This window comes from Pinus tabuliformis, chromosome 2_1, assembly GCF_031772625.1.
Source record: "Pinus tabuliformis cultivar Carrire ecotype Pingquan chromosome 2_1, CPIR1, whole genome shotgun sequence".
NCBI lineage: Eukaryota > Viridiplantae > Streptophyta > Pinopsida > Pinales > Pinaceae > Pinus > Pinus tabuliformis.
In genome coordinates this window covers 805,983,886-805,995,981 of record NC_142299.1, presented here as the reverse complement: position 1 = coordinate 805,995,981, position 12,096 = coordinate 805,983,886, and the positions used below count along the sequence as shown (strand labels likewise).

The 12,096-nt window shown below is 33.1% G+C and overlaps 2 protein-coding genes across 2 annotated transcripts; one reads left to right on the top strand and one right to left on the bottom strand.

Moving 5' to 3' along the window:
- The first annotated feature begins 5,235 nt into the window (after positions 1–5,235).
- On the top strand, positions 5,236–6,801 carry LOC149203049 (GEM-like protein 5). Its single transcript, XM_089403322.1, has 4 exons — positions 5,236–5,790; positions 5,884–5,964; positions 6,045–6,319; positions 6,407–6,801. The coding sequence occupies exons 1-4, from the start codon at positions 5,466–5,468 to the stop codon at positions 6,602–6,604; spliced, it is 879 nt and encodes a 292-aa protein (XP_089259448.1). The 5' UTR covers positions 5,236–5,465; the 3' UTR covers positions 6,605–6,801.
- Positions 6,802–8,532: 1,731 nt separating this feature from the next.
- LOC149203048 (uncharacterized) lies at positions 8,533–9,523 on the bottom strand. The gene is made up of 2 exons (XM_089400085.1): positions 9,131–9,523; positions 8,533–8,973 (listed from the first exon to the last, which is right to left on the bottom strand). The coding sequence occupies exons 1-2, from the start codon at positions 9,496–9,498 to the stop codon at positions 8,586–8,588; spliced, it is 756 nt and encodes a 251-aa protein (XP_089256211.1). The 5' UTR covers positions 9,499–9,523; the 3' UTR covers positions 8,533–8,585.
- Positions 9,524–12,096: the final 2,573 nt, after the last annotated feature.

Sequence of the window (12,096 nt, the reverse complement as noted above, 5' to 3'; positions counted from 1 at the left end):
CGACCTGTTTCGCCTATGTAGCTTTTTCCACAAGAACAGTGTATTTTATAGACTCCCTTAAGGGAGCGTCTAGGGGTTTAATGGTCTAAAACCTCAGTGGGACCTAGGGGCTGATTACTTGAGTGGTTGAGATAGCTCCTAGGATATTTGTTGCTAATGTAGAAGGTCTTTATGGTGTGTTTCCGTCGGTTCCACTTCCTTAACTAACACATCGGGAGTCAAAGCATATCATAGTAACATCTCGTCACATATTTACCCCGGTTGGTCGCTTACTTAAGTAGATGTAGGAAGAGAGTGTTACATGAATAGTGATGGAATCCATCACTATCCTTGCAGGAAAAGTCTAACTATTAGGTTTTAATTTTTCTAAGAAAATTCGGTGATACAATTTTTAATGAAACTACTACTTTTTGTTATTCAAAATACATAAATAAATTAAGACCGTGGAAATTTCTTATGGTATAGATTTAACATCTCAAATTTACAAAAACAAAAAAAATAGCTAAATTTCAAACTAAACTTATTAAAAATATACCAAAAGAAAACAAAAATATTAAACTTTTAAATTATATTGTAAATCTGGTGGTGAACCTACAGGCTCGGCGGTTCTCATTCTGACTCGGAGGACTCCCTTCAATTCGGGTGTAGGGTCGTCGAGGAGCCTTACACCTCTGAGGATGACTGATCCCGCCCGGGTTTTCGCTCTTGTAGTTTCTAAAGTAGGAGCTCAACTCTGTTTTGATTCTCGAAGTTAATGCATGTTTCAGGTCTCTGTCTGTCAATGTGTCGTTTATGTCTACCGTTGTCTAGCTGTGAAAGTTTCGTCTTAGTTTATGTTCAGCACTGTTTCAAGTCGTATGTGTAGTCAAAATACTGCTGGAGGTTCACACTTCACTGAGATCATGATCTTTTTTGTAACATGCCAAATTCATGGCAGGACTTTCAAGGCCATGGCCTTGCTGTAATATTTTTGTATAAATAATAGGAGTAGACAGATTGAGAAAAAAAAATTATATTGTAAATTAATATTTAAATAAATAATTTATTTTCGTCACCACCATTCTATTACAAATTAATAAAAAATTAAAACAAAATGTAATTTTAAAATTTTATAAGAATGTTTTACAATTCTAAATAAAGTCAAAATCATCAATTCTTTTATTAAAGTTTCAAATCAAATTCCAATAAATAAAATAAATATTGTTACAAAATTATACCATTTTATAATATAATAATATTTTTACTATGATAATTGGGATTTAAATTTTATATGATTAATGTTTTTAACTAATAATATTTTATTAATTCTAAATTTTTGCGTCGAGATGTATTCTACAACTTAGTATATAGGTGATGTGTAAATATGTCGCGTCTCCAATAAAATAATAAAAATAAATAAATAAAATTAATGTCGACAAAAAAATTAAAAATAACCAAATAGATGTTTGTGGGTGGTAACACAATTCACAAAAAAACATGTTGGCAAACCCTTGTGTATCCAAGTGATCAGAGGTTTAAATTCAAGACATGTCTCAGCAACATTCTTCGAAAATCCTACTCCAAAATATTTTAATATTTCTCATGTCATATGGATATATTAAAATCTTTAATGACATAAATATTTCCACCTCAAAGTTGTAATATTTGAAAATATGAATTTTGTTATCATGCCATGTAAAAAATATCTAATATTAGTATTTAAAGATTACTCGATCCTTGATCGATCCAGGGTTAAGATGGATCTAGGTCTTTAAATTTAGAATTGTTTTTTCGTTTGTCAAGTTGTTTGAGTTCTCCATAGATTACATCAGGCTCGAAGATTGCACATATCTAGGCCACACTAATGCATAACATGGCTAGATTTTTGTACACAGAGTTTTTAATTGACAACCTTCACATCAAGGAGTGACTTAATAGTACACCCATCACCCTCTGTTCTAGGCCTAGTAGGCTTTAAATTTAGAATTGTTATAAATATAAAAAAATTTCAATAATAAAATAAATGAATTTCAAATATTTTTATATATATATATATTATAAATTAAATTTATAATATTTTGAATTAGAAATCTACGCCTAAACAAAAAATTATTTTAATAATATATTTTATAGATTATTATTTTATATATATATTTTATGAATAATTATTTTAAATGTCATAAGTTTCTTGAACAAAGAAAACGTCATATTGGTTTTGATTCACTTACATGTACATTAAAAACCTTTAATATAACCTTTCTAACTACAAAAATGGTCACTTTCCATCATTCTATCTAAAACTTAAAATTTATTTAAGAAATCATATTTTTTAATTCACTTTTTTTTCCATGTTACAAAACCAAAAATAAATATAACTAGATAACAAAATTTTAAAATATTATTAACAACTTCTTGAATCTTTTATTAACAAGTTTGACATCGAAGGATATTACACTGAGATTTTTAAAGTGGGAATATTTATCTTGCTTTCTCATCTCCACAAATTTTTCAATTTAGCTATACAACATGACTTCTTTAAGCTTTGGATGCAAAGCCTTATTGTGCCTATCTTTAAGAATGGGGACAAAAGTGTTCCCTCTAACTACAAGACCATTATGATTAGCCACATCCTAGCCAAGCTATATGGGCTCATTTTGGAAAAGAAGCTTAGCCTTTGGATTGAAAACCATGGTAAAAGAGCTAAAGGTCAAGCTGGTTTTAGGAAATATCACTCGACTATTGACCATCTTGTCACTCTCAAAATCATTGCAGAGGGATGTCGCAATAGTAAAGTCAATCTCTTATGTTGTTTTGTGGACTTTAGAAAAGCTTTCGACACTGTTCCTCGAGATAAGCTTTGGGAGAGACTTGAAGAGATCATGGTTCTTCCTGAACTATGGATTGTTGTGATCTGCCTTTACGAGACTATCATTGCCAAGCTTAGGACCAACGAAGGGTGGTCTAAATATATTAAATGCAATATCGGGGTTAAGTAAGGGTGTCCCTTATCTCTTACCTTTTTTGGCATTTACATCGATAAGCTTGAGGAGTGTCTGCAAACTGCAAGCTATAAGGGCACCGAACTTGATGGTATAATCATTACTTTTCTCCTTTATGTTGATGATATCATTCTTCTTGCAAAAAACCATGGTGACCTAGACAAGCAACTTAAGACTCTTCATGTCTACTGCTCCAAGATGGGTATGACAGTGAATACTGACAAGACTAAAGTCATGATCATTAAATAAAAAAGATCACCCATGGTAATTTCCTCTATGATAACCATTGTTTAGAGCAGGTTTCTTCTTAAAAATATTTGGTTATTAACTTTCCTCATCAGCTCAACTGGAATTATAACATCGAGAAAAGGATTATTGGAGGTTGGAAAGATTATTATGAGCTTGAAAACAATTGTAAGTCGTTCGATCTTTGTATTTGGAGTAAAAAAAAGGTTCCTCTTTGAGACCCTCGTCACCCCTGTTGTGGTATGCCGATGTGAAGTTTGGGGTTGCAAAGTATTTAGAGAGTTGTGGAGAACGATTGAGATGATTAAAAAAAAATTCATGATCTACAACCTAAAGATCAAGGGAAATACTCCCTATCTTATCCTCTTGATCGAAGTTGGCTTGTCCCCCATTGAAAGTACGACTATATTTAGATATCTGACATATAAGAAGAAGCTTTACAACATGGAATCCAAGAGGCTCCCCAAAATTTTTTCTACCTTTAGTCAAAACCCCCACCTTCGCCTCAAGCGCGGGTGGCATAAGGATGCCCAATCTTGGCTCAACCATTGGGGGATTAAGGAGGATCATCATGGGAAGCAAAAATAGTGTCAAAGATACTGTTACCTCTAATTTTAAGGACAAGCTATGAGATGATAAGGAGCAGGAGGGTAAAAGGTAGCTCATATACTATAAGGAGGTGATCAACCCCACCCTTGATAACCAGAATTATCTCTTTGTGTTGACCAACACTAAGAAAAAAATGAACCTTGCTAGGATAAGAACTAATTCTCATGAGCTTCGAAGTGAAATTGGGTGGTGGTCTACTCCCAAGACTCCTTGGGATGATAGAATCCGTTAGATTTGTGATACTAAGAAGGTGGAAGATTAAAAACACTTCCTTTTAGACTGCCCAGCTCTTACCCACATCTGCTCTCAATTAACTAACATTTGCCATGCTTCCAATCTTATTGACTTATTAAGCCAGCCCAATTATAGCGATCTTGGAGCGCTTCTTTCTCTTCTTTTTTATCATAGAAACAAGATTTTGAAGAACCACAATTAGATTCTTTTTCTTTTCTTAAGGTCTGATAGACCACATTGGTCTTAGTAGACGTTAATCATCATCATCAATTTGGGAGGACAACAAACTTCTGATTAGAATCACGCAAGCTTATTTTCAAAAGTTTGACAATAAGAATATTTAAATCATTTTTTCATAACATAAATGGATTTAACACCATCAAAAATTCCAAAAATAACTAAAATCTTAAAACTTAACATCTATAACACAAATATTAAACAATTCTTATTAAAATTTTATCAAATTTTATCAAATTCCGATAAAAATTGTGACCTCTTTAAAACTACCCCTTTTATAAATGATATATTTATTCTCGTAAATCAATATAACTCTTTCCCAAAGAAATTGTTTAATGACACATACCATCCTCGAACTTTTACCCCTTAATGATAAAAAAAAACTTTTATTCCATCCTCGAAATTTTACCCATTAATGAATAAAAAGAAAGCCTTTATTCCTGGTGGATTAATATAACTTCAACCTCCCCCAAAAATAATAATAATAAATGTTTAATGAGGCAGACCATCCTCCTCGAATTTTTATCCGTTAGACGATAAAGTAGCCTTTCTCCGTTCCGTAAACCATTCTATCTACGGCAACTATCGGTGTATAAGTACGGCGTTGTCTACCGACGCCACAAAAAGACAAACCACTCTTTAAACGATTTATTTCAATTTTTTTTTTTTTTTTTCACAGAGGAATAAAACACATCCTTTTATTTATTTCAATTTTTTATCACAACAGTAACAGATGTCCCCAGTAGTATCGTTCATCGCGATTGTTTGTCCCACCAGAAAGGCTCTTTGATTATTTTTCGAAGTAATCTCCCACGCGTCCAGCAATACGTGTGCACACAAGCGTCGGTGAGGTTAAGCGGTCGATCCACGCCCGCGACCCCCCATTTCTTCACTTGTACGCAACCCTTTATATAAATCTGCAATCTCAACTAGACAACTCTACAGGTATTCCGATCAGCATAGACCGATTTTCTGTGGATTGTGCTCGGATTTTGTATCCTCTGGGAATCTTTAGCCCTGATTCGACAATTTCTGTGGATTGTGCTCGGATTTTGTATCTTCTGTGAATTCTGAACCCTGATTCGACAATTTTCTGTGGATTGTGCTCGGATTTTGTATCCTCTGTGAATTCTTAAGCCCTGATTCGACAACAAGATTGCAATGATGAGTAAAGAAGACGATCAGAGGCAACAGCTTCTTCAATCCGATTACACAGGCAAAGCCGGAACAGCTGCCGGAGTAACGCAGCCGATCGTTTATCCGAAGCTGGACGCCGAGGGTCCGACTACCCCGGAGGCGGTGAATCGAGATTCAGGTACCTCAGAGAAGGATAAGGATAGCAGAAAATGGGGCACCAAAGTCATGGGCCCTCCTGCGGTCCCCTCCGCCCATCCTCAAAACCAAGAGGCTGCCACGTGGACAGTTCCGGCGGAAAACCCCATCCCCAACTCGTATATCGTGCAACCATCTGCAATGGACTCAAAGTGTACGTTCGCATAAAGAAATTCTTTGATCGAACAAAGCATTCTCTGTTTTTATCTTCTTTTTTTTCTCATATATTAGATTTGTGTGTACACAGCCCCCATTAAGTCGGTGCATCACTGCTTCAACAAATGGGCCAAGAAAGCCGAGAATTTGTCCTCAGAGGTCTGGACCAACTGTAAGTATAAGTTCACCTTTATCGTTTTGTTCTTGGCTGCCTGCTTGCATTTTAAATTAATGGATTCCATTTAAATGCAGTGAAAACTGGAAACAGCATGCCGGATGTGGCATGGGGGAAGCTGACCTTGGGTGCCAAAGCCCTAACGGAAGGAGGCTTTGAAGCTCTGTTCCGACAGACCTTTTCCGTTTCTCCAGACGAGAAGTTACAGAAAGCGTACGCCTGTTATCTGTCGACATCCACAGGCCCCGTTGCCGGAACTCTGTACATCTCCACTGTGCAGATCGCATTCTGCAGCGATCGCCCCTTGTCGTTCACCGCTCCCTCCGGAGAGGCGTCCTGGAGTTACTACAGGGTGAGTGATGCCAGCTAGTTTCTCGAGTCCTTTAGTATACAAAATTCAAATTGGGGAAAACTGAAATAGTGATAAAATTGAATGCAGGTTGCGATCCCGTTGGTGAATCTGACGGCTGTGAAGCCTTCCACGAACAAAGATAATCCGGCTGAAAAGTATATTCAGATCGTGACGGTGGACCGTCACGAGTTCTGGTTCATGGGATTCATTAACTATGAGAACGCTGTGAAAATTTTGCAGGAATTCATCCCGAATTCAGCCCGCTCAGGAGGTTATACCTCGTGAGCATCAACCAGCTTCTCGAACCGTCGACCGACCCCACAGCTGCCGGCTAGTCTTATATATCTTTGTGCTCTTAAGAGTTTGGACATTTTAAGCTTTAGGATGGCGACTATATGTTTATCGTCTTTGTGTTTATTTAGTTTGGTCACTTGTATATGGTAACAGTTTTTCTGAGCTAAATACTGTTCTTTTTGACAAAAGCATATTTCTATGACGGTTGTAAATTTTTTCTCAATTTACATCTATCTTTATTGGTCATATTTATTATCATCACCATTTAAATTTATTATGAATTAATCATTTTTAAAATAATAATTTAATTATTTTGAAAATCTACATATATATATATATATTTACTAGCAATTGCCCCAAAAAGTGCAAAGAGAGGTCGATAGAAATGTTAAATTGAAAGAATTGTATTTTGGTTCAAAATAATAAATATTATAATAATTCAATCATTCAAACTAAACCTAGTCAATAAATTGCCCAAAATAAAATAAATCCTTGAAAGGATATATTGGCTTCCATGGACTTTCACCAAACGTGAAGTAAAATAAAAATATATTGATATGTTTTATGTCAATGAGATCATAATATATCTGCATTTAGTTTGACCTTAAACTCTGAATTTAAGGAGAGATAGATAACACACAAACTGGTATCGAAAATATCGATTACACAGTGCCAAAACAATGAAATTATTAGTAAGATATAGCAACTGAAATTATGAGTAGTAAGATATTGCAACTTAGGATTATAAAACATGGAGAGAAGTGGATGTGTTTAAAGATACTATTGTTTGATTTTAATAGCCATTGGGAATAATCATCATTGATTTTGTTGAGTTTTTAAATAAATTATATTAGAGAATAATACCATAAATAAAACTATGAATTGTTATAAACATAAAACATGTTGGCCTGGAGTATGCCGTAAAATTGCTTCTGCTTGGCTAATTGCTTGTCTTCCTCAGACGTAAGGAAACAGGGTAACGGTCCAAGACCCAGAGGCGTTGGGAATAATCGTCATTGATTTTGTTGAGTTTTTAAATAAATTATATTAGAGAATAATACCATAAATAAAACTATGAATTGTTATAAACATAAAACATGTCGGCTTGGAGTATGCCGTAAAACTGCGTCGACTTGGCTAATTGCTTGTCTTCCTCGGAAGTAAGGAAACAGGTTAACGGTCCAAGACCCAGAGGCATCTGGCACGAGCGGAAGCCTGCTCCCTTAGGGACCACCAGCGAGTTATTATAGGTGGCATGGTTTTCCTTGATAACAGTGATGAGTCAAACCTACATTCACGGATAGCAGCCAGAGATGGCTGCCCTCACTGTTGGTTTTGACACCCGAGTTTGATAGGTTTTGCCACCTTCAGTAAAAAAAAAAAAAAAACCATGAAAACCACAAGTCAACTTGACCTGATCAAATTTATCTGAACCACCCTAACATCTAACTATTTTTTTAATCATTTTAAAATGTAATGCAAAACTTAAAAATATACCGACGGAATGTTGTCTGAAACTTTTTAAAATGTTCTATCTTTTTTAATCATTTTAGAATGTAATGCAAAACTTAGAAATGTACTGAATGCTGTCTGAAACTTTTCAAAATGTTCAAAAAGAAATCTCGGTGCATCAAATTTGCATCAGAAGAGATCTAATGTTTTTATAGATATAAAAAAGCTAAAACTATTGTAGCATTAAATGGAAAATAGGAGAACATCACCAACACTCCAAAGCCATGTCATTCAATTTCTTGATATCAAATACGTTAACCTGAGATGTATCTGTGTTATTCATGGGACTAATTAATATTTTAACTTCAATGTATTTCGACCGGCTTTGTTCTCTGATTCAAAAGTACAGAAAAGATTTAACCTCTATTAACATTCGATTTACATACATTATATTCACTAAAATACCAAACAGTGATACATTTTGATATGCTCAAACTCAGAATTTAGAAAAGTAAAAAACTCATGGAGCGGACAGTTGTGGAACTGTACCAGTTAGCTGAGTCGAAACATGGCACCAAATGTTGTAATCCCTTATAATTCTGGAAGACAATTCTCTCTCCATGGCCCCTAAAATTTGATCCAAGATACCATTCCCAACCGGGAGAACAATATAATCTTCCATCAAAGAGAAGGGTAATGGAAGATTCGCATCTAACCCCATTGTAACCCACCCTCTGAAGCTGGGAGTCTGCTCACTTTCTAAAACCGAAGATGACTCCCTGTGTACAAGAAGCTCTCCTTGCAAATTAAATTGGAAATCGAATCCATTATTCTGACCTGGAAGAACTTTTATATCTAAAATCAATCTATTGGATGCTAATTGGAGGGAGTTGTTTGTGTGTAAAACCCTGCAACGCAGATTTTTCACAGAAATAGCTTACAATAATTCCAAATTTGAAAAGAACCCCATGTAGATATTACATTTGGTCGCTTTCAAAAGATGAAAAAACAAAGAAATTGAAACTGGGTGATGTTTAAGAAGCTTTTAAACATGAATGAACTCACTTGACATCACAGAAGGGGATGGCCGTAACGGTGAAGAATGTGACAGGCCTCAGACGAGCTCGCCAGAGATTGTCACCCAAATAGTTAACCCTCGAAGAATCTGGAAATGTAATCTTCACTATCCTCTCTGTTTCTTTTATATAATCTTCTCCTTTCCTAGCTCCTTGTCTGAACGGAACATCCATCCTTCTCTTTGCTTGAAACTGTACCAGTTGAGCTCTGACAATGCTGCTGCTTTTTTGGGGATTTCTTCTCATCTTCATCTTCTTAACAGTAATATAAGATGGTACAGTCCAGGCATTCTGCAGATTGGAATTCATGTTTATCTTATCAGAACTGAGGGTGGTCATGGCAGGCGGAGATGCCATTTGATGAAATCTACCAGAGCCCTTGTGTGAACCTTCTGTGAACTACTGGCAGCTTGAAAAGTATTTTTATGTCGATCTCAAAATTACAGCTAACTTTTAGCGTTCTTTGAATGTATTGTACCGGCATCCATTACAACTCACCTGTTCCTGTTATCGTTGGATGTGTAACTACAATAGACATTACAAGTAAATCCAGGGAAGAAGAACAGTGCTGGCCAAAAGCCGGGGAAGAAAAACAGCAACAACCACGGGCAGAGAAAAAGCAGTAAAAATATCTTCAATAGTGACATAAAAGAATGGGAAAAAGCAGTAAGGCAACTCAACCATATTTGGAAAAAGCAATCACACTTCAAATCAACCATTGAAAGTGTCTCCCCTCAAATCAACCATTGAAAGTGTCTCCCCTGATCCAACGGCGCAGGTTAAAAGTGTTGACGATTGTTGATGCATAGGAAGGCCTATCGGCCTAAAAATAATAATTTAATTATTTTGAAAATCTACAAATATATATATATATATATACAAATATATATATATATATATATATATACAAATACAAATATATATATACAAATATATATATACAAATACAAATATATATATATATATATATACAAATACAAATACAAATATATAAATACAAATATATATATACAAATATATATACAAATATATACAAATACATATATAAATATATATATACAAATATATATAAATATATATATAAATACAAATATATATAAATACAAATATATATATATATATATATATATAAATACAAATATACATATCTATATAAATACAAATATATATAAATACAAATATATACAAATATATATATACAAATACAAATATATATATATATATATATACAATTAAAAATATATTAATATACAGTTTGAGTGGGCCTAATAGTTAAGAGCATGTATTTTTTTTGTTTGGGCTAATAGTTAAGAGCATGTATTTTCTTTGTTTGGGCCTCATAGTTAAGAGCATGTATTTTCTTTTAATAAGTTTGGACCTCAAAATATATTAATATACAGTTTGAGTGGGTCTAATAGTTAAGAGCATGTATTTTCTTTGTTTGGGCCTAATAATTAAGAGCATGTATTTTCTTTGTTTGGACCTCATAGTTAAGAGCATTTTCTTTTAATAAGTTTGGACCTCAAAATATATTAATATACAGTTTGAGTGGGCCTAATAGTTAAGAGCATGTATTTTCTTTGTTTGGGCCTCATAATTAAGAGCATGTATTTTCTTTTAATAAGTTACAGGTTCAAAACAAGAGAGATAGACAAGATGGGATAGTATCTCAAAATTACAAATAACTACTCAACCTAGAAAATAAGCAAAAAAATTTCTAATTTTCTAAACCATTATATTAATAGTTATAATTTACCATAAATATTAAAAATTCCCTTATAATAATAAATAAATTAAAAATGCCAAATTAAATTAAATACAATATTTCAACATTAAAATTAATTAAAAATAATTACTTAACTGAACTATATAAATAATTACTTAACCAAATTATATACCTATCCCAAAATTAAAATTTCCCTTATAATTATAGATAAATTAAAAATGCCAAATTAAATGAAATACAATATTTCAACATTAAAAATGTAAGTTAAACTAAATACAATATTTAAGTTTTTTTCCAAGTAAATAACCATACAAATAACTACTAAACCTATCCCAAAATTACAAATAATTACTCAACCAAAAAATAAGAAAAAAATTCTAATTTTTAAAACCATTATTAATAGTTATAATTTACGATAAATATTAAAAATTCCCTTGTAATTATAAATAAATTAAAAATACTAAATTAAACTAAATACAATATTTCAACCTTAAAAAGATAAAGTTAAACTAAATACAATATTTCAGAAAGGTATACAATATTTCAACATTATTTATAAAATGATGCATTACTCGCAACAAAATTGTATTTTATATTACATCTTTAGCATTCCCAGGTCTTAACATGTGATATTTTGAATATCTTTCTTTTTATATGTAGGGTGGTTTTCGAAATTCAATTTTCCTTACAAGCTCGACATTCATAAATCTTAAAATATTTAGCGAGTGTGTGCAAGTCTTAAATAAAGATAAGTACGAGGATGTGAGATGTGATTATTGATTGATTAATTTATATTTTTACATTAATGGGATTTGAAAGATAAACCTACCCCAAATCGAACTGTTAAATTGATTTACATGATAATGGCTAGTTTGGTGTAATCTTTAGGGGTTTGATTTACATGATAATGGCTAGTTTGGTGTAATCTTTAGGGGTTTGATGCGAAGAAAATAAAATAATGTAATTGCGACTAACCTTCTAATAAAATATTGACATTAATTGAACTATCTTGAGAAGAAAAATAAAAGTGCCTTTTAAGTGTTGGCGTGTTTAAAAGGTAAGAGCTCTTAAGTAGCATGGTGGTCGCTAGCGAGAGTTAATGTAAGGGTGTGAAAGGTCAATGCAATTAAGTGAAAGAGTATCGCTGACTTATGAGTATAGTTATGTTAAATGTGTATAGTTCATTTATTCTTCTCAAGCACAAAAATGATATTTTTGTCAAACAAAAA